At 50.7% G+C, this 22,338-nt stretch overlaps 1 protein-coding gene across 1 annotated transcript; it reads left to right on the top strand.

Annotated features, from left to right (window-relative positions):
• Positions 1–60: 60 nt before the first annotated feature.
• On the top strand, positions 61–13,134 carry C15H16orf95 (chromosome 15 C16orf95 homolog). Its single transcript, XM_059667139.1, has 8 exons — positions 61–213; positions 1,371–1,422; positions 2,120–2,260; positions 5,337–5,483; positions 5,992–6,138; positions 6,935–6,971; positions 10,723–10,933; positions 12,873–13,134. Exons 3-8 carry the CDS (start codon positions 2,120–2,122, stop codon positions 12,889–12,891), a joined length of 702 nt encoding a protein of 233 aa, XP_059523122.1. The 5' UTR covers positions 61–213; positions 1,371–1,422; the 3' UTR covers positions 12,892–13,134.
• Positions 13,135–22,338: the final 9,204 nt, after the last annotated feature.

Here is a 22,338-nt window from a genome sequence, read left to right on the forward strand (position 1 = left end):
AGCCACCAGCTAACTTCACGTGCCTAGGAGGTAGCGCTTAATTGGCTGGAGATGCGCCAATCAGCGGGGTGCGCGGGGGGGGGGGGCGGACCCAGAACAACGGCCGGCGGAAGGGGCTTGGTCCGCGGTGCGAGGAGGACCTTGTGTGAGGGAGAGCCCGACCGCCTGCGAAGCGCCTCGCGTGTTTGTCTCCGCCTGCGTCGCCACGTCTCAGTGAGCATCGCCCTCCTCCGCGGCCGTCTCAGCGCGGCTCTCAGCCGGCCGCCCCGCCGGAGCCCTCGGCGTCCGTTGGGTCTGTTAGGGCGGCCCCGCCCCGCAGTAGCGTGTGTCGCGCAGGCAGGGCGGGGACCGCACTGAGCACAGCGTGTAGGCGCGGGGCAGTTTGCTGTCTCGCTGAGGAGCCGGTGCCGGTCGTCAGGTGGGCGTATCCCGGTGCTCAGGCAGGCGCTGCGGTCCAGGGTGTTAGCCTTGTCTCCCACTCGGCTTTTCTGGGTGCTGGCTCTTCTCCCAGCAGCGGGGCCAAACTTCCCGCCTGGGGAGCCGGGCTCCAGCCCCGGGGAGCCACGTGAACGGAGCCGGTTGTGGCCCCCAAGGAAGCGGGGTGCTTGGCCGCGATGCAGGGCTCTGCCCACTTCCTCTGCCTTCAAATACTAGCCGGGTGACGTGATCACAATGACCGGAAGCTGTTGTAATCAAATAGCAATAATAGTTACGGTAATAGACACAAAAACACTTGTATCACTCTTCTGGTTTTCAGGTCATTGCTCTGATAAAGGAGCAATGATGAGGATAATACTGACACTCAGAAAACATTTGTATCATTTACAGTTTCTGTATTACCAAACACCTGACGCATCCCATTCATGCCGCCCCATTCTACCATTTGCTGGGGGGGAATGAGGAAGAGTAACAGTCATCCCAGAGACCAAGTACCAGGTTTTTGTGCAGGAAGGAACTTAATTAAATGTGGTTTTGACACTGTTTTCCTTCCGCATTCTAAGCAAGCTGGGGAGGGACTGAGAAGCATCATAGGTGTGCTGGGCAGCTCCATGCCTTGGGAAGCTCTCACCGGTGGGAATGTCCTGCCTTCCCCGAAGGGCCTGGCTGGAGTGTGCCTGAGCCATAGGTTCAGCAGTGAGCGTTCCGCAATAACCCAACATCCAGGAGCCCCAGACAGCACAGGCGCCCACGCACACCTTTTGTTACCACCCAGACCCCCCCTTAGGCTTAGAAGGATGACCCCTTACACCCCTGGGGTTTAATGATAGGAGCCAGTTCCAAGAAGGCGGCCCAGGCCCTCACCGTAGCACTCCTGTACCCAATTTACACAAAGCCCAGAGCTTTCTCAACCTCATGCTCTTTTTTTCTAGGAAGAGCACATTTCAAACCCCCGGGAAAGAAGTGTGCCTCACAGATCCTTTGGTAAGGAGAGCAGACCCAGCACACCCCTGTGCAGTGGGGAGAGCGGAGAGGTGGGTCAGAAGTAGCCTTCATGAGAGGATATGTTGTACACAGGGGTTCATGGTGTAGGGCCATCACCAAGCCCCCCAAAGCTCTGTGTAGTGTCACCCACTGCCTATCCCCAGCCCCCAGTTCCTCATGACACTTTGAGGCAGGGATTCGGGAGGCCTGGGACAACCCGCGCTGCCCTCTAATGTACCTGCTCTGGGCATCCGCTCCTTTATCTGCCCTGAAGAGGATGACTTCCCCTCTCCTTCCTGCTCGTGGGGGGGGGGGGGCAGGATCACAGGGGATGGATGTGGGAGCCTTTGCACGTGGAAAGCACTGGATGCAGGTTGACACGTAATCAGAAAGAGAGCCATCATCTCTCCACTAGGGTTGGTTGTATTTCTCATGGCAGTGCAGCAGGAAGCGGCCACCAGTCCCAGCACACCTGTTCTGTGGGCTCTGGCTGTCCCCACCACATGACTTAGGAGGGCGAGCCATGGTAGCCTGCCTCTTTCTGAGCTGCAATAGGAGATGAGGCCTGTCCCTGCCCTTGGACCTCTTGCCTCAACCCTGGCTCTCTCTGAGCATTGACTTACTCTTCCAGAGAGTTCCTTGGCCTACGTTACAAATGCAGCATCACATTCAATTGTCTTTTCTGGCTCTTGCTCAGATGTGTCCTGTCCCCAGTGCTGTTCACCGAGAGCCCCTCTGCTGTGAGTCCCAGTCCAGATTTGGGGGCCGCCTACCGGTGCCCAGGGCTGAGGCAGCACTACCTTACTGGGTCCCTCTGTCCCTGAGACCCCAAAAGCAGGTAGGTGACTTGAACCAGGGGTTCTTTATCTGGGTCCAGGGTAAACTTCAGGGGACCAGTCAATTCTCAGAGTCATAAGTTCTGATTCATATAATCAAAATTATATGAATGGGTGTTTTTTTTTGGTTAATCCTCACCTGAGGATATTTTCCCATTGATTTTTAGAGTTGGCGGGGGGGGGGGGGAGAGAAAAACATTGATGTGAGAGAGACACATTGATTGGTTGCCTTCTGCATGCACCCTGATCGGGGTGGGGATCAAGCTTGCAACCAAGGTACGTGCCCTTGACCAGAATTGAACCTGGGACTACATTCCGCAGGCTGATGTTCTATCCACTGAACCAAACTGGCTAGGGCAGTGGTTGGCAAACTCATTAGTCAACAGAGCCAAATATCAACAGTACAACGATTGAAATTTCTTTTGAGAGCCAAATTTTTTAAACTTAAACTATATAGATAGGTACATTGTTATTAACTTAATTAGGGTACTCCTAAGGCTTAGGAAGAGCCACACTCAAGGGGCCAAAGAGCCGCATGTGGCTCGCGAGCCGCAGTTTGCCGACCACGGGGCTAGGGCATTGGGTTCTCTTAATAAGAGGGAGGAAGTGATTGCTGCATGGGCAAACTGTAAGGTGTGCCCGTGAAGTTAGTTCCGTTACCCACACCCTTGAGGGCTGCCAAATAGGCTCGTGCTCTGCTGCTGCTTTCTCCACTAGCCAGCCCCGGGGACCTGGTTCAGTGACTCTCTTGGAAAGCCTCCTCTGGCTTGGAATGCTTTCCTAGCTCCTGTTCCCCATCCTCCCGGCATTTATTATTTCCCATGGATGGTGTGGTGTAGTGACCCCCAGTGGACAGGATGGGGTTCCATGTGCTTCTAGTGCAGCACCTGCCAGGGAGCATGCACTCAGCAAGTGGTTAGTAGACTGGGTAGAACTGGCCAGGGTGTCCTCATCCTGCCAAGCAAAGGGGTCACAGGCAAGGGGGTGGGGTGTCCATGCCATGGTGGCAAGAGGTGCAGAGGTTGGGGAGGGTCCTGAGTGCCCCAGGCCTTGTTAGGTCTTCTCCTTTGCCTAAGCCCTCAGATCCCCTCAGCCCTTCCTCTGTAGAGTCATCTGTGCTTTGCAGCACATCTCATACAGGTTGTCTGGTGCTCCTGGCAGCTTTGGGAAGTCAACAGGATCACTCAAAAGTAGTTTTTATTATTTTCTGTAATGTGTGACGTGCGCATGGTTGGGAATTCCAGCAGTACAAAGGAGCATGCCTCCGCCCCCCTTCCTGTTGCCCAGTCCCTACCCCAAGGCTTGCTGTGTGTCCTGGAGATTTTCTGTGTGTATCTGCTATCGGTGGAAACAGTGCTATTTGACGGGGTCTCTAGGAAGACATTCAAGAGACCCACGTATGGGAGGGTGTGACGTGGTAATTTGTGGCACCAGATGCAAAACCAAAAGAGTGCCCCTGGGTCCCCAGTGTCCCATTTCCGACCCTCCTGCCATGGAAAAAGTCCAGCCTCCTCTTCTTCAAGGCCAAAACGAAGGTAAGTGTCCAAAGATTCTGTGCCATTGGTCTGGTGTCAGCAGCCTCAGTCCCATCCAGGTAGCTCAGCGCCATTCCCAGCTACTACCGTTGCTGTGCTGCTGGACCCAGGCTCCCACTTGGGAGCCTGCATTTGGCGTCCCTGGGGCTTCTAGGGCCACCTGGTTACTATGGAGAGAGGAGGCGCAAACGAACGGAGCTAGTGCGCATTACTGGGCTCAATGGGTCCAACTCTTAACCAGTGTATTATTTTCCCAGGCTAGACTGACAGGCTGTGTTCACCATCTTGGCTCCTACTGCACACGTGCTTACCTCCCCTTTACTGTTCTAGCCTGTTCCCTGGGGAGTGTATGAAGCTAACTTCCCAGGGAAGCAAGCCTATGCTCTCTAGTTGATTATGCATAATAACGTCTGATTCCCTCGCCCCCTTCCTTTACTAACATCTTGCTACCGAAGCTGGCATATTCTTTCACTAGTGATGTGTAATAAGTCACCCAACTCCTGGCTTGAAAGAGCAGTCAATGTTATGTGTGTGTCGGGGGGGCAGCCCAGCCCCATGTGTAATGATCTTGAGGCTGGTGGGCTTGCTCAGGCATGGTCTTCCCATGGCAATGACAAATGAGTAAGAGCAGTTGGAAACCTCTGAGGACCCTTTAGCCCAGGTCCAGATCTGGCTCTCCCTCTTCATGCTGCTGGCCACCCTGGTCTAAACAAGGTTGAGGGGTGGGGTCTACCCAGTCCCTGCTGGAAGGAACTGCAGTCACATGGCAAAGGGGGAGGCTGCAGGGAAAGGGTGAAGAATTGGATGTGGCCCACCACAACTCACGTACAAACAATACTACACATACATTCTTTTTAAAACCGCAAATAGTACAGTGATGTGCTTACAGTGCTGTATTTCCCACTTCACATCATGTCTGACAGACTATATTACCTTGTTACCAAAGGCCATTCCATTTCCTCTGTCCCCTCCTCTTATCACTTACTGTTCTTTATTGATGGGCATTCAGGCTCTTTGGTCACAACAGCCAATGCTGCAATGAATGTTCTGTGCACACATTTTGCAGATGTACACAAGTCCTGGGATGCAGTCTCAGGAGTCCATCGCTGGATCGAAGACTGTGATTTTAGATTCTGATCAATGTTATCAAAATGCTGGCAAAGCCCTCTTTATGGCTGAGAATGCTGACACTTAGGGGGGCTGAATGTTGTGCCCAAGGGCTGTTCCTAGAGGCCACCAGGCTCAGGACAGAGCCAGGTCTCTCGGCTCCAACCTGTGTGTCCTGCCCCTGCACCACTCGCCATTCAGAGTCCCACTGCATTCAGAGGTACAAGTGGTAGGTAGTGAGGGCAGGGGGACAATGGAGATGCTGGTGCCTCTTGCCCCAGAATGTTATGAAGGGGAGACCTGCTCCCTCAGCTGGGGTGTTGGCGTGTGCTTGTGGAGGGATGTGGAGAGGAGCTCACCAGGCTCTGTCCCTGAGGCTAAGTGTGTCTGGGGCACAGCTCCAACCACCTTCAGATCTTCCCTTCCTCTCTGTTAGATCCAAAAGATGGTCCAGACTGATATCCCCAAAGCCACCAAGGCGTGCCCCTGCCCAGATCACCACTCTGGGGGCTATCTACCGGTGCCTAGGGATCAGGCTGTGATGCCCTACTGGGTGCCCCGGGTCCTGAGGTCTTGCAAGAAGGTAAGAGGGAGGCTCTCACAGCAAGGAGCCTGAGAGAGAGGGCGGGCCTATGGGGGGACCCACAGGTGAGGGGGGAGGGTGCTGGGTTCTTTCTCCACAGAGGCCTCCATTGACGTCCTGTGGGAGGGTCCTCTGAAAGCCATGGCAGAGCAGCACAGAGGTGGGGTGTGGTTAGGAAGGGGGGTGGGTACGCTGCTCTCTGAGGAGGGTGCCTGTTTCTGCTGCCCTCCTTACCACCATTTCTCCTACCATCTTAGCACTAGCTAAGTTTAGACTAGGTATTATGGTCAAACATTAGGATCCAGGGTTAGATTAGGGATCAGTCATCCAGGTGGGTAGTGAGGGCAGGGGAACCATGGAGGTGCTTGTGCCTCCCACCCGTACTCCCTCAGCTGGGGTGTTGGCGTGTGCTTGTGGAGGGATGTGGAGAGGAGCTCACCAGGCTGTCCCTGAGGCTAAGTTTATCTTGGGCACAGCTCCATCCACCTCTTCCCTTCCTCCCTGTTAGATCCAAAATATGGTCCAGACTGATATCCCCAAAGCCACCAAGGAGTGCCCCTGCCCAGATCACCACTCTGGGGGCTATCTCCCAGTGCCTAGGGATCAGGCTGTGATGCCCTACTGGGTGCCCCGGGTCCTGAGGTCTTGCAAGAAGGTAAGAGGGAGGCTCTCACAGCAAGGAGCCTGAGAGAGAGGGCGGGCCTTTGGGGGGACCCAGAGATGAGGGGGGAGGGTGCTGGGTTCTTTCCTCACAGAGGCCTCCATGGACGTCCTGTGGGAAGGTCCTCTGAAAGCCATGGCAGAGCAGCACAGAGGTGGGGTATGGTTGGGAAGGGGGCGGTACGCTCCTCTCTGAGGAGGGTGCCTGTGTCTGCTGCCCTCCTTACCACCATTTCTACTGCCACCTTCTCCTCTTCCTCTTCTCCTTCCCCCCTTACACCACCTTGCTTGCTTCCTCATCACCTTGTCTCCTCCTTTCCACCACCTCTTCCCTCCCTCCCCCCCTTCTAGCTCTCTCAGCCTGTCTGAGCATCCTGTTCTTCTAACCCCACCCCTGGCAGGCATGGAGGGTGGTGGCAGGAGGGAGGGTATCGAGGAAGGACCATTGCTCTGAGTTTCTGTCTTGGCTCTTTGCTTTGTTTGGCTCTGGGTTGCAAGGCAGTGACTGCAGGTTGGCCAGGTCCAGCCCTCAGCCCCTGGCACCCTTATCCCATGGTGTCCTGGGCAGTATTAGAGCTTCCCTCTGCCTTCACCCACATTCCAGTTGCTGGGTTCCCACCATCAAGCAGTAAACTGTCCCCAGAATTAAGACCCAGAATCCTTTTAAAAGGAGACCAGGGCACTGATGTTCTGCGCTGGCCATGGCCTCTGTGGTGGTTTCCAGACCAAATCCTCCTTCCCGCCCATGGATCACCAGGGTGGACACGTTTGCTGACATGCCTTTCTTGTAGGTGGTGAGAAGGCAGCGGAGTTTTAAAAGCATTAAAGGTAAATCTCCCCCGGGAAGGCAGGGGGGTCTCCTGACCATCGTGATGGGGACAGGGAGACTTCTCTTATCCCAGGTGCCTGCAACACACAGGCATCCACAGACGGGCACACATAGCGCTTCTGCCCCCGCGCTATTTCCAGGCATCACTAATCACCACCGTCTTTTCCCAGGGAACCCAGGGAAGCCTCAGACTTGACCCATCTATCAGCATTTTGTAAAAAATTTATTTTTATTGAATTCAGAGAGGGAGGGAGAGAGAGAGCGCGCGATAGAAACATCAATGATGAGAGAGTATCAGTGATCCGCTGACTCCTGCATGCCCGACACTGGGAATTGAGCCCACAATCCAGGCATGTGCCCTGACTAGAAATTGAACTGTGACCTCCTGGGTCATAAGTCAATGCTCAATCACTGAGCCATGCCGGCTAGGCCAGCATTGGTTTTTAAGATGAAACCAGTTTGCAGTCTGGAGTTAGAAGGCATTTAAAGTGTTGTTTTTTTTAAATCTCTAATTGTCTATAATTTATGACATACTGTGTGTGTTGTATATACATATATTTAGGATAGTGTATATATTCATAAAATAGTACACATTTCTACATTGTATATTCATAACATTCTCTGTTCGTGATACCATATTTATGCATATATTTAATACACAGTATCTTCATACATTCATGTTTGTGACCTAGAATATACACATTCATATATTCATGACATAGTACATACATATTCATATGTTCATGAAGTAGTACATATTCATGACAAAATATATATCCATTTGTGACCCCGTATCTATATTCAGTTATGCACTCATCTCATACTATACAAGGGTGGCATCTGCACCCTGACCGCTATATCCATTGTCTCTCAAATGAGTGGGTTGGATTTGCTCTTGAAGACCCTTTCTGGTGCTGATGTCCAGAACGTCTGTTTTCTCCACATTACATGTGAGCAAAGGAGTGGACATGTTTTGTGAGCTTATACCATGTCCTCCCCTTGGCATGCTGTAGCCAGGCTCTGAGAAGTGAGCACACCTTGATGGAATCTGTAAACAGCAGAGGAAATGGGTGGATAGCGCGATAGGAGGTTGGATGCCCGATGCCAGGGTTCCTGTGACGGGCGAGTAGTTTGAGCAGCCCTCTCAGAGCCCAAGAGAAGCTGGGTGGGAGCATGCTTGGGAAGTGAAGGGCCACTACTCAGCATGCCCATCTCTTCATGTTGCAAAAGATTCATATTTTTTCCTGATTATAAAAGTAACACAATTAGGAGAAGTGTAAATTATCACAGCCTTTGCCAGGGGGGCAATTTGGAGGTGTCTGTCAAATTTCATACTATGCATAACCCTTAATCCAGCAAGACCACATCCGATCATGTTTGTAGACGCTCCCACATGCACCCGTCTGCAGCAGTGTTTTCCAGGGCAAAATATTGGAAGCAATATTTTGGGAGAATGGACATCAGTGGGGGTGTATTGGAAATGTGGCACTGGCCACCTAGAGAATGCAGTTGTTGGGGACAATGAAATGGACCCCCTCCCCCAGAGAAAAAACATTGTGACATAGAAAAACAAAAGCAAGCCCATACAAATTTAAAAGCAAAAGCCCTGGCCCTGGCCAGGATTGCTCAGTGGTGAGAGTGTTGACCTGCGCACCTAAAGGTCACAGGTTCGATTCCCATTCAAGGGCACCTACCTGGGTTGCACGTGCAGTTGTCAACCAATCGCTGTCTCAGGTTGATATTTCTCCCCATCCCTTTCACTCTAAAAATCAATGGAAAAATATCCTCGGGTAAGGATTAACAACAAAAAAAGAGTAGCAGTTTGTCCTACTATTCTACTGGTATAGAGTTTTTTAAATAAAGTGATTTTTACCTTTTGAAACTAGAGCCAATGTTTTGCTTTCTGTTTTGTTCATTATGCACCCCCACCCCAATTTCTCTTTGTAGGGCCCTTACCTACCCTCCTCCCTGCCCTCATGGGTTACCAGTGACTGTCAACTCAGACATACACTGCCCAGCCCTTATCTGTATCCTAACAGGGCTTTTGCTTTTTTGTTAATCTTCACCTGAGGATTTTTTTCCCCATTGATTTTTAGAGAGAGTGGAAGGAAGGGGGAGAAACATCAGTGTGAGAGCATATTAATTGGTTGCCTCCTGCACGCACTCCAACTAGGGCCAGGGATTGAGCCTGCAACCTGAGGTATGTGCCTTTGCCCGAAATTGAACCCGGACCCTTCAGTTTGCGGGCCAACGCTCTATCCACTGAGCCAAACCAGCTAGGGCCACACTGCTATTCTAATTGTATAATCACACACATTTATAGGTTTATTTTTATTGGTTGTTTTTGACTTTGAATAGTACTCTGCATCTTTAAGTAAATCTAAACACGCAGTTCGTTTATTGTTGAATCATATATGTCAACTGATACATTGATAAAAAACAGTATTAGCCCTGGCCAGTTTTTCTCAGTGGTTAGAATGTCAGCCCGCAGACCAAAGGGTCATGGGTTTGATTCCTGATTAATGTACCTTGGTTGCAGGTTCCCCAGCTCAGGTAGGGAGGCAACCAATCGATGTATCTGTCTTACATCAATGTTTCTCTTTCCCCACTTCCTCCTCCTTCCCACTCTCTAGAAATCGATGGGAAAAATACCCTTGGGTGAGGATTAAAAACAACAGCAAAAACAGTATTAATTTTTACTCCAACCATTGTTTTATAGTTCAGGCAGTTAATATTAATAATTTTTCAAGCCCTCAAACGCATTCAAGCCAGAGGTGTTCACTGGAGAGGATGGAGAGGGCAGTCTCACTGTACAAGGAGAATTAGCATGTGTCCCCTTGAGAGCTTCATACAGAGGAACTTGATTTTTTTTTAGAGAATGGAAGGGAGGAAGGGAATGGGGGGGAGAGAGAGATGGATGTGAGAGAGAGACATCAATTGGTTGCCTCCCACATTGCCCCCTGCAACCCAGGTACGTGCGCTTGACCGGGAATCGAATCCAAGACCCTTTGGTGTGTGGGCCGAAGCTCTAACAACTTGGAAACACTGGCCAGGACTGATTTTTATTTAAAGAGAAAATCTGTATTTCTCATCTTGTATTTTCCTTGTAAAGAGGGGGCTCATGTGCTTTTCTTCTCTTTGCTTTTGCTTAGAATTTTTATAGTAATGCATTAGTAGTATAGTAAATACATGAATTGTACTATCAGGAGGGCGTGTATTTACAAAGTAGGTGTCTAGAAACCTGAGAGGGTCAAGGAGATGGGAGCACAGGAGTCCCACTGGTGGTTGTGATTGCTGTTAACTTTGTTTTATGGGGGATTTCAAGGACCCAGATAAGTCCCATGTTTCATCACTCAGCTCCAACCATCAGCTCCTCACCAACCTGGTTTCATCTGAGCTTCACCCACTCTGTTCTTCAATGAATGAATGAATGAATGAATGAATAACAAGAAACAGATCTCAACTAAATTCCATATCCTTTCATCTATAAATGTTTGTGTACCCAGCTCTAAAAGATAAAAACTCAAAAAACAGCCAGGAGGCCCCATGATCACCATGGAAATAAGTAAACAGCCCTCTTCATCTTGATGAATGTTGGCTCAGTGTCCACACCCTGGGGCTGTGACCCGTCTTGTTGGGGCACTTGGCTTCCTGCCCTGGGTTCTGGAGCTTGTCTGGTGTGCAGTGTACAAACTTGGGATGGGCCTGTCCCCACACCCAGGCTGGGCCTGACTCGCTTTCTCTGCCTAGAATCCCCCCTGGACTCACACTCCTGGCACCACCGCTGGCGGATCTGCTGCAGCAGACACCTCCTCCTCAAGTGGCTGCAGCTCCAGGCCCTTCACCAGGAAGGGCAGCTGGTCCCGGAGAGGAGAGTGGTCCCCCAGCCCTCCTTCCTGCCTCTCTGCCTCAGCATCCTGGCTTTCCTCCAGGCTGTCTTGAGGGCTTTCTCGTTCATTCGGTAAGCAGGCTTGTGGGGACAGAGGTGCCCCAGGCCCATCTCACTCCCTGGGCTGCTTCTCCCAGGGGCTGCTGGGGTGTAATTGAGTCAAAGATGTGGGAGAACTTGGTTGTAGTTCAGCAAAAAGGTGAGAAATGGGTGTGGCCATGGTTAGTGTTATGCGTTATCAAGTCCAGAGTCTTCGTCATACCCAAAGCAGGTGTCTTCTCTCTCATTCCATTGCTTAGTGGGAAAGCAATCAGATATGATAGAGCTGATGGTGGGGACCGGGACACTTTGGGCCTCCCACCTTTCTTCACCTCTTTTCTGTCCCAAGTTCTAAAATCCTCCTGCCCCCCCCCCCCCCCCCAAACCTCCGGTTCTAGTTCCCATACATTTTCATCATGTCAGGGTTGAAAGTGGATCTTAGAGCTCGCCCAGCTAGCCCTCTGGGGTTTGAGTACACTTTTGGGGTGGGACCTGCTGCCTCAGTCATCGAGGCTGCATGTTGGAAAGCTCTTAACCAATCTGGACCCCACCAGGCCCCACATTTCTCACCTGGAATCCTGCTTAGTCCCTCCTCCAGGAAGCCTCCAGGGTGACTCTAGGGTTCAAGGGATGCCTCCCCTTATCCAGCTTCTTCCTTTAGTCTCCTCTGAAAAGCCTTCTTCCTCCAAATCCCCCCGCAGCCTCTGCCCCAGTTCACCCATTGTTTCCTAACCATTACCCATCCAGTCCAATTCCTTTCTATCACACTTCTATGTATATAGACATGCAAATACATATTAATATGTAAATTTATATAATTCTAATTTACATGTATTGACTTGTTTGCTTTGTAATTTTTTGTCTTGTCCATGTAAGTAAGAGGAATATTCTAGAAAATGTCCAGCACCCAAAAACAGTTGTAGGTGTCATTTCCCCATTTTTCTAGTAGTTTGTGGCAGGTTAGCTTTGTCTTTGTCATTCTCCCATGGCCAGAAGTGGGAGTCCCTTTCCCGTGACCCACTTGTCTATCCTAGTGTTGGACTCCCTGGGATGATAAACAGCCCTGTGATGCATATTCACTTACAAGTGACCTGGAGCTCAGCCTCTCAGGGCATGTGCTCCCAGGAAGGGGCCCGGGCAGGGGTTCGTCAGCTTGGAATGACCTGTAAACATGAGTAGGTCAGCGCTGTGAGATTTTCCTTTGCTTTTCATGAAGATTCATCTTTCTTTTTATGCTTGCCAACTCAATGTCAAATTTAGTTGGACTGCTCTGTACCCACTCTGGGAAGAGCAAAGAAAGAAGCTTGACTGTTAAGTAGATGGTCAGGGTAGGCCCAAAGGAAAACTGCTGATGCCTTTACAGGTGTTTGCGTTTGAGGCAGGCTCTTAGGGCAGAGGTGCAGGCACCAAGCAGCTGTTTAGGAGAGATATCCTACCTGGCTGGGGTGTATGTGGGATGCCCTGTGAGATACCCCGAACTACACAACTAGCTTATCTGAGGAGAAGCCACTGGCCGCCCATCAGTTGGCCTGGCAGACACTTGCTAGAATTGGAGAGGCCTCAGGAGGGCGGGCGCGCTCCCCCAAGGGACAGTGACTAAGTCGGGTGCTTGTCTTCTTAATCAGACCTGCTGTAGCTTTCATTCCATTCCATCCCTTTTCTGGTTCTGCAAGGCTAGGACTCTATCCTTGTTCCAGGAGGAGAGAGCGGGCTCTGAGGGGTTGCGTGACTTGCTGGAGGTCCCATAGCTAAAAGTGAGCCAGCTAAGATTGCACCCTGCCGTCGCCTCACTGCACCCCTCTCCTGCCCGGGCTCCTCAGGACTAAGTGCACTGGGCACCTGGATGGCATCCCCCTCCATTGTGGGGCACCCTGCACTCTCCTCCTCATGGAGGCTCCTGACAGGCCCTGCAAGGGCAATGTGGGCTCAGCTGGAGGATGTTCCTAGCAACTGTCTTCTCTTTGCTTTTCAGCCATTTCTGGGGCGTTTGAAGCTGGAATCTTCAGCTAGTATCAAGAACTTCAACAAAAATGTCAATCATAATCAAGGTCTTTAATGAAAGTTGTTAAATCAGGAGGAGTCTGTGATAGCCACTCTTTTCACAGATCACATAATTCACACCCAAGACTCAATCCAAGTTATTTCTCATGGGGGGATTCTTGGTTGTACAGAGTTGCTGTGAATGCGGGTGAGATTCTGTTATAAATGTAATCAATAAATGTTATTTGTGAAACTCTAAAGTGGCCACTATCTTATTGATAATGATTTCCCCTCATGAAGGAGTGACTTATTTTCTACCTCTGAGTCCCTGTGGGATGGGGGCCATTTCCAAGTTTCTCTTCCCTCTGCCAAGGACAGCAGAACCTCTAAATGAGGGACCAGAAATGGTTTCAGCATCTGTTTCCGGTGGGTCTCACTTTAAATAGCATAAAGTTGTATGTGAATTGAATTTTTAAAACTGAGATGCCATTCACATACCATAAAATATACTTTTATTTATTTATTTTATTGATTTTAGAGCAGAAGGAAGAGGGAGAGAGAAACATCTATGTAAGAAACATTGGTGGGTTGCCTCCCATACAAGTCCTGACCAGCGATTGCATCCACAACCTGGGTATGTGCCCTGATCAGGAGTCAAACCCGTGACCTTTCGGTGCATGAGACGATGCTCTAACCAGCTGAGCCACACTAGCCAGGGCTAAAACATACCTTTTTAAAGTATGTTATTCAGTGGTTTTCAGTATATTTACCACTATCTAATTCTAGACCTTTTTAGTCACCCCCAAAAGAAACCCTGTATCTACCAAGCAGTCACTCCTCCTCCCCGTCTTCTCCATCCCTGGAAACAACTAACCTACTTTCTGACTTTTCCTATTATGCACATTTCATGCACGCACCCTCCTGGGGATCGAGCCTGAAATGAGGGCATGTACCCTGACCGGGAATCGCACTGTGACCTCCTGGTTCATGGGTTGATGCTCAACCACCGAGACACACCAGCTGGACATTAGCTTAATGTTTTTGAATGATGGGTCATATGGCAACTTTCTCACCACAGTGGAAAACTGCACCATTTTATTTTTTTATTCCTGTTAGCAAGACATGAGGGTTTGGATCTCTCTGTATCCTCTCCAATACTCAGTGTCTGTCATTTTGCTACTAGCCATCCTTGTGGGTGTGAAGTATCTCACTGTGGTTTTGATTTGCATTTCCCTAATGACTAATGATATTGAGCATCTTTTCATCTGCTTATTGGCTATTTGTATGTCTTCTTTGGAGAAATGTCTATTCAACCCACTGTGTATATTTTAATTGGACTGTCTTTTTTTATTGTTAGGTTTGTGTTATGTATTCCGGATACTATATCAGAAAATAATTGAAAATATTTTCTCCTATTCTGTGGGTTGCCTTTTCACTTTTTTTAAAAAAATCTTTTTCACTTTAATTTTTTTAAAATCCTTTTCACTTTTTAAAAAAAATCCTCACCCGAGGATATTTTTTCTACTGATTTTCAGAGAGAGTGGAAAAGAGAGAGGGAGAGCGAGAAATAGAGAGAGAAGGAGAGATAGAGGGAAACATTGACATTAAGAGAGACACATGGATTGGTTGCCTCTTGCATGAGCCCCAGTTGGGGCTCAGGGGATCGAACCTGTAACCTGGGTATGTGCCTTTGACTGGGAATCAAACCTGTGACCATTCAGTCCTAACCATTGAGCAACTGTCCAGGGCTCACTTTATTATTCTTACCTGGGAATGGAACCCACCACCTTCTGGTGCATAGGACAATGCTCTAACTAACTGAGCCACACTGGCCAGGGGCCTTTTCACTTCCTAATGTCTTTTGACAAAAATTTGTTAATTTCAGTCATCTCAATTCTCTAAGGTTGCTTGTTTTCTAGGTCATATGGTCATTTCTAAGAAACCATTGCATAATCCAAGTTTATAAAGTACATGTGAATCTATGTTGTCTCTTACAAATTGATAATTGATCTCTTACATTTAGATTTTTTAAAATCTATTTTGAGTTAATTTTTGTAATGTTTTTATAACATTTTATAGTCTGTGAGGTAGGGTTCTGGGCTCATTATTTTGCATGTGGATATCCAGTTGTCCTATATGTTAGGTTAGGTGGCTCAGGAGGCGGCGCAAGAAATAGAGTCCAGTGAATCAGAAAAGAAAGGAAAGGAAAAGGTTTATTCTGCATCCCCGGGAGACCCACGTACCCCCAGGACAGGGCACGTGGATTCACACCAACAGGGAGGGGGGTGCTTTTTTTATACTGCAGTTGGGTGAGGGGCGGGGACATGAGCTGAGGAATTCTTTGCCGCAGGGGATGGGCGGGGGTATTCAGAAGAAGTCCCTATCTGTGTGGGGGTATGTGGATTCAGGGAGAAGAAGCCGGTATCTGTGTCTGGCACATTGATCTGTGAGAAATCCCAGGGAAAGTCCATTGTCTCATCACATGTCTGCATGTATCTGATCCTGGGCTCTCTCCGACCTAACACTATATAACATTCATCAAATGATAAAATTATAGCTATGGAGAACAGATTGGTGGTTGCCAGGGGTTCAGGAGCTGGTGAGGTAGGAGGGAAATGGGTGTGCATATACAAGGGCAACATGAGGCATCCTTGTGATGGAAATATTTTATATCTTGACTTTTATCAGTGTTCTGGTTGTGATATTGCACCATAGTTTTGCAAGATGTTACCAACTGGGGCAAACTGGATGAAGGTAACAGGCTCTCTATTTTTTCTTATAAGTACATGTGAGTCTACAACGATCTCAAAGTAAAAGTTTAATTAGAAAAGCAGTACAGTTTGCTTTGGGGGATTTTGAGAATACAGGAAAGTACTCAAATCCCCCACCCTGAGCTAACCTCTGTCACTGACCTGGAGGGAGGAATGACAGATTCCCACAGGAGCAGACTCTGGGATGTGTGAACGGGGTGTCCATTTTAGAGACTGAAAAGTCTAGTCGAGAGGACTGGTTGCCACAGACATGCAGGACAAAGACAGCTCAGTCACGGCCCAGTGGCTGGCCCTGCGGGGAGGGTGGGCACATCCTTCCCTCTGAGCTGGCTGTGGTGGTGGGCCTCCAGGCTCCCTGAGGGAGGCACAGCTGCCTTCTCCTGGGTGCATCTTCAGAGTCCCAAGGGCTACATAAGCATCAGGCATTCAGTCAGCAAACGGTGTTGCTGATTATGTGCCAGGCATTGCGGGGAGAGAGTAAGATGTGCCTGAACCCCAAGTTGCTCTCAGGCAGATAGTGGTGTTGAGTGAAGCACACGTGAGCATGGGGGTGGGAGAGCAGGGGACATTGTCCATGTCACATCCTGCTCACATGCCCGTGATGCCCCAAGGACCATCGGTCTCTGACTGGAGTGATCTCTGGCTGCAGGAGTCTGTGCAGGAACAGGGTGGATGTGTTGGGGAGTGACACCCCAGGGAGCAGCCCTCAACCAGCGATGGGGGGAGATGTGGATAAACAGCCTCTTCCCCCTCTGAGCTGTGTTCTGTACTGTCTCCTGAGGGTCCCATCAGGCTGAGCCCTAACTCACACAGGGGTCACCTTCTTGGAAATGTCCTTTGTCCTGGCTCCTTTCCTTCCCTGTCTTCCTTCCGCACTTCCTCACAAGGCTTCCTGGATTACCTCTCAATAAAACACTCAATCCTTGCCTCAGGCTCTGTGCTCTGTTTGGAACCTCAGATAAGGCCAGGCATGCCGACTGGGTCTTGAGGGTCAGGGAAGGTTCCTGGGGGCGGGCCATCTGAGCTGAGACTTGAAGATGAGTCTGGTTATCCCAGCAACAAAGGATGAGGACAAAATGTCTGGGCAGAGGCACACAGTGTGAAGGCCTCCAGGGGTAGTCTGGGGTGTGCAACCCACATAGGAAGCTCATGCTTGGGAGGGGACAGCGATAGAAGATGGAGCAGGGGCCAGACAGTGGGGGCTTTTAAGATCACAAGTGCATCAGACTTGCATTTGGGAAAAGACACTATGGCTGAACCAAGCTGAATGGAATGGAGGGTGAGTGTGTCGCGGAGACCCCTTGGAGGCTAGGGCAGAAAACCTGGCAGGCCACGGTGATGTGAGGGAGGACAGTGCCCGACTCAGTGGCGGCAGCCATGGTTTTCTCTCGGGTATGGAGGAGCATTTGGGCCGTCATTCTGAAATCTGTCCAGAGGTGCTCCAGTGGAGTGACAGCCACCTGTCCTTAATGCAGGGACAACTTGGCTGCAGTGGCCCACGCTGGGCATGCTGTGTGGTCACCAGACCTGAGCCCAGGCACTCCTTGCCTGCGTGAGTTTTCTTGAAGACGCCCTGAGGAGCCATGAGAGAGCATTGCCTGAAAGTCTTGGCCTGACATCCTCCCAGAGAAGCCAGAGGTCAGGACTGGAAGCTGCTCCATTGTCTTCTGGGGCTGCTGATTGCTGTCTCCGGGAGAGGTCCTGGAGTGTGCGACCTCTGGGCAGAACGTGTCCCAAGTAGTCTGAGGGGTTTGGGGAAGGATGTTCCTGTATCTGGGGCACCTCAGGCTCAAGTCAGGGAACACAGAGAAACACCTTCCCACCCCTCCCTCCCTCTTCTCCACTTCCCTTTTCCATCTCTCTGTCCCATAAAATTTACTGAGCAGTTGCCGTGCAGTACAGCTCCATCAGGAGAACACTCCGTGATGGCGTGTTCTAGATCTGCACCTTTCCGGACAGGAGCCACAAGCCACATGTGGCCACTGAGCACTTGAAGTGTGGCCACTGCAACTGAGGTTCTGAATTTTTTAAAAATATGTTTTTATTAATTTTAGAGAGGGGGGAAGGGAGAGGGATAGAGAGATAGAAATATCGATGAGAGAGAAACATCGATCTGCTGTGTCCTGCAGGACCCCTACTGGGGATTGAGCCCACAACCCAGACCTGTGCTGACCAGGAACCAAACTGGTGACCTCTTGGTTCATAGATTAATGCTCAACCACTGAGCCACCAGCCAGGCCTGAGGTGTTGTTTTTTTAAATCCTCACCCAAGGATATGTTTATTGATGAGAGAGAGAGAGAGAGAGAGAGAGAGAGAGAGAGAAAGAAACACTGATGTGAGGGAGAAACATTGACAGTTGCACATGTCCCGACTGGGGATTGAACCCTCAACCCAGGTATGTGCCCTGCCTGGGAATTGAACCTGCAACCCTCTTGATGTATGGGATGACTTTCCAACCAACTGAGCCGCCCAGCTGGGGCTGAGGTTCAAATATTAAAATTTATTTGTTCACTTCAGATCAACTTGGAACAGCCATGTGTGCTTAGGGACTAGCACATTGGACAGCACAGGCCGTAGCCCTGTGGCTGCTGCCCTCCACCGTCTTCCCTGCTGGCTGACGTGACAGCACCATGGGATCCTCCCAGGCTTCCAGAATGTTCCCTGATCCTGGTTACAGCATTTTCTTTAGAAATGTCGATCAGCTTCTTGCCCTTCAAGCCTTTTTAGTGTGAGAGTGAGGGCAGTGGGTTCCCTGGCTCTCTCGTCTTCTCCTTGAGCTCTCTGGTTCCCAGGTATGCTGAAGGCTCACGACAGCTCACCAGGTGGGGCGGCCACTCATCCCAGTACAGTGTGGAGGCCCAGGCCCCAAGAGGGTGGCAACCTGCTGCCCTCCCTCCCCACAGAGCCAGCCTGCTCCCAGGGACCTCAGGGACTGGAGGCCGCTCCATCCGGCCTGGCCTTTCCTCAGAGAAACTGTCTCTTTTCTTCTGAGAAGCCTGCCCGTTGCCTGCTCAGGGACAAGGACAGCGCACCATTGGAGGAAACCATCCTTTGAAAAGATGATGCTGGAGAATGTGGCCAAGCCACTGCCACAGCGAAAGCAGCCTCATCAAACCCAGATAACTGAGAAGCACCTCAACATTCATCGAGGGGCACATCTCTCCACCCAGCCGGCCATCCCCTCCATGTCCCGTCAGGGGCCTGGCCCAGACCTCTGCCCCAGAGTGGTGAGGAGTGACGAGGGACAGGACGACAGGCTCTCCGGTGCTGCAGGGACACCTCTTAGGGGCAGGTCTTGGGAGGCTGCCTGGTAGTTGAAACAACAAAAGCCTGCAGCGGGCAGGGAGAATGTTCTGGGTAGAGGGAAGGACAGTTCCTTGGGTTGGGGATGGTGTACAGGATCCTTTTGGGGCTAATGGCGGTTTAAAATATCAGGCTTTTGCTCTGACTGGTGTGGTTCAGTGGTTAGAGTGTCGGCCCACACACTGAAGGGTTGCAGGCTCCATCTTCAGCCCCGGTTGGGGCATCTGTGGGAGGTAACGAATCTCTCTCCCTCTCTCTCTCAATCTGCCCCCCCCGCCCCCCCCCCCCCCCCCCCCGCTTCCTCCCTTCCACTCTTTAAAAAGTCAATGGGAAAATATCCTTGGGTGAGGATTAACAACAACAACAACAAAAGTTAGGCTTTTAAAAGTGCAGATGAAGGGTCCCAAACTACGGATCATAATTGTCTTCCCAGGACAGGAAAGGGTCCTGCAAGAGCCAGAGAATCTCTTTCAACCTCTTGTCAGGGAGATTCCCTAAATTCACCTTCCAGAAAAAGTCCTTCGCAGCCAATTGAGAGTTGGCCCCTTTGCAGCAAACTCGTTTCCCTTGGCTTCCAGAACAACGGTCGTCCTCTTCCTGCCAGAGTGATTCCTGTGTTTGAGGAGCCTCTCTTAGCTCTGGGATGAAGCAGACCCCACTGTTTCGGGAGCAGGGTGACTGGCTTTCCTATCAAGTGAGTGCTTGGCTCATCCTCAGTCCTGAGAACCCGGCCACACTGTCAGCTCAGCCCGTCAACTGCTGCACGGAGCAGCGGCGAGCGAGCCCTCTGCCCAAGTGATGAGCCGGAGATCGCAGAGGTTACTTGACAGCAACCAGCTCCCCACAGCCTGAATGGAAAACCGTCTCGGAGCTCTCAATAGCCACCGAATCTACCGAGATTCCAGGCTCAAACAGGCTCCCCGTGCTTCTGCTCCATCCACATGGGCCAAGGAGGCAGACCGTGCCCGCACTTGGGAAACACACAGATTGGAGAACGAGCATCCAAACTATGAAGGGCTACGACCATCAGGTTCCTGTAGTGACAGGTGTTTCTGGTTGAGAGTTTTCCCCACCACAGAACTCCATGATGTATCTACTTGGTTATTCATTCCTTGTTCAACAGCCCTCTTCCCCGCTCAGGGGTCGGAGATGAGGACTTGGACATCCTTCGGGGTCATCCTGCTGACCTCAGCTCCCTTGAAGTAGCCTCCCCGCAGTCTTGACGAGCACATTCACTGGTACAAATCTTCTGAAAGGCTCTTCACTCTAAGCCAGAGCCTGTCACCTTCCGCTACCCACGGCTCCTCTGCCTGCTCCAACTTGATGATCACATGGGGTTTGGTGCTGTGGTGCCCTGTGGGAGCCTGGAAGTGCAGATGTTATGTTGGGTCTTCATGCCCCGGCTTTATACTGGGTTCCACACTAAGGACGATAAAAGAGCGAACGCTGGGAAGACGATTAGCAGTCTCTGCCAAGTTTAATCTTGGGCACAGCCCCACAAGACATCCATTTCAACTGCTCATTTCAAAGATGGGGAAACGGAGCCTCAGAGAAGTTGTGTAACTTGCCATACTTTTGAATGCCTGAAAACGAAGGGATTCTGTGGGCATGGGAAGCAGGTAAGTTACCGAGAATGCAAGGGCCACAGGCGTGACTGGTAAGCACAGAACGTCCCACACATGGAAATAACCTGTAAAACCACAACAGAGCTTGTCTACAGGTGCTGGTGGGAGAGTGCTGCCTGAGTCCTGGATGGAGTGACTTGGGGCATCTGAGGCATAGGGGTACTGTCGGCCACTCGCAAAGGTCTGGGAGGACCATTCCTATGAATGTAATGTTTTACTAACTTACCTGGACAACCGTGGCATGGGAAGTCACCTTCTGCTGTCCATGGCTCTTCTGACTGCTCCAAATTGATGACCACATTGGGTTTAGTGCTGTCGTACCCTGTGCGTGAGAAATGGAGCTGGGCTTGGGCCAGCTGCTCGGTTTCCATATCTCTGGGTAGAAGGTGTGGCTTTAGAGGCTGTTTCATAAGGTGACCTGTTTTGCATCTTATCAAAATTAGAACCCTTTGACGGAGAAGCTGATATACAAATATTTTACCTGGTGCCCAAAAGGAATTAAATGTCTTATCACATTTCTTCAAACTCAAGGCCAAAATCATTGACATAGCAGCCCAGAGAGCAAGCTCTCCTCGCCCAGGAGACGCGATGGCTGTAGTTCTCAGCGTCACATCCCTGCAGGCTGTCTTCCCGCCGGGACCCGCTGCTGCCTCTCCTCCTAGGTGAAGTCCATGGCCACAGCCTTGAGGGACACTGGCCCCTGTGACAGCACCATGGTCGGAACTGGGTGACGCAGAGAAGGCGTCTGGGCAAGAGCTTACCAAGCTCACTGGTAAAGTCAGCCCTGAACACTGTGCATATTTTTTATGTTACAGATTGTGGAAGGAAACAAACCATATTGGAAATGCATGGCCTTTGTGTTCCTTCTCAGGTCAAAAACAAAAACCCCTCAACCCCCCCCCCCCAAAAAAAAAAAAACCACACAAAAAAAAACAACCCCCCCCCCCCCCCCACACCTGAGTTCTGATTTTGCAATGGAAATGTCTGAGTTTGGGAGCCATAAGAGGAGTAAAATATCATTTCTGCTCTCAGAAAGCTGATGTCCTGACAAGGAGATGCGTGTAAACGAACATGCCCATTTTACCTCGTCATTTTCTTCAGTCGCCTTTGCTGGGGGCTCCTCCTCTTCCCTGCCTCTTCCTGCAGGTGCCCAGGCTCTCCCTGGTCTACTCCTCCCACACTGGCTGCGGGGCGGTCCCCTCCGGTCCCCTCTGCTGTCAGATCTTTGAGCCTCTGACTCCTATTCTCACAGCTCAAAGAAGTGCCCTCCTGGTCTCTCTGCCCCATGCCAACCTCCTAACATTGACGGGGCTTCCTTTGTGCCATTGGCACTTTTCACACCTCATCTCTTCCTCCGCCTTCATCCTGTAGAATACCAGCTCAGAGCTCAGGAAGCCTAATTTGGCAATTCTTGTTAAACCCCCTCCACCTTGTATGTATCACTCTATTAACACCTCCGCATTCATGCAAGCAACCAGTATTGACTTCTGCAAGAATGAGGTACTTGAGCTAAAACTGGAAGGAAGTAGAAAACTTGGTCCATGGCCTCTCCCCACCCCCGCTTCGCCTGTGCCCTTGCGGGCGGTAGTGACCTGTACAGCAGCGGTGGCAGGACTGGCTGAGCGCACTAGCAAGTTGGTGCTGGAGGTGGCTGGCTCCACATGCTTTTGCTCATCCTGTGGTCCTGGGCCGACCTCTCCCCACGCCCCACCCGCACTGTGAGCACTACTGTCTGGGTGTGAGCTGGTGTGCTCGCTG

Source organism: Myotis daubentonii, chromosome 15 (genome assembly GCF_963259705.1).
Source record: "Myotis daubentonii chromosome 15, mMyoDau2.1, whole genome shotgun sequence".
In the NCBI taxonomy this organism is placed as follows: domain Eukaryota; kingdom Metazoa; phylum Chordata; class Mammalia; order Chiroptera; family Vespertilionidae; genus Myotis; species Myotis daubentonii.

Excerpts from the sequence above, each read along its gene's own strand:
- C15H16orf95 (XM_059667139.1), top strand. The coding sequence starts at position 2,120 with ATGTGTCCTGTCCCCAGTGCTGTTCACCGAGAGCCCCTCTGCTGTGAG. Across the intron at positions 5,484-5,991 it reads TCCTGAGGTCTTGCAAGAAG|ATCCAAAATATGGTCCAGAC; the intron begins GTAAGAGGGAGG and ends CCTCCCTGTTAG. Across the intron at positions 6,139-6,934 it reads TCCTGAGGTCTTGCAAGAAG|GTGGTGAGAAGGCAGCGGAG; the intron begins GTAAGAGGGAGG and ends CCTTTCTTGTAG.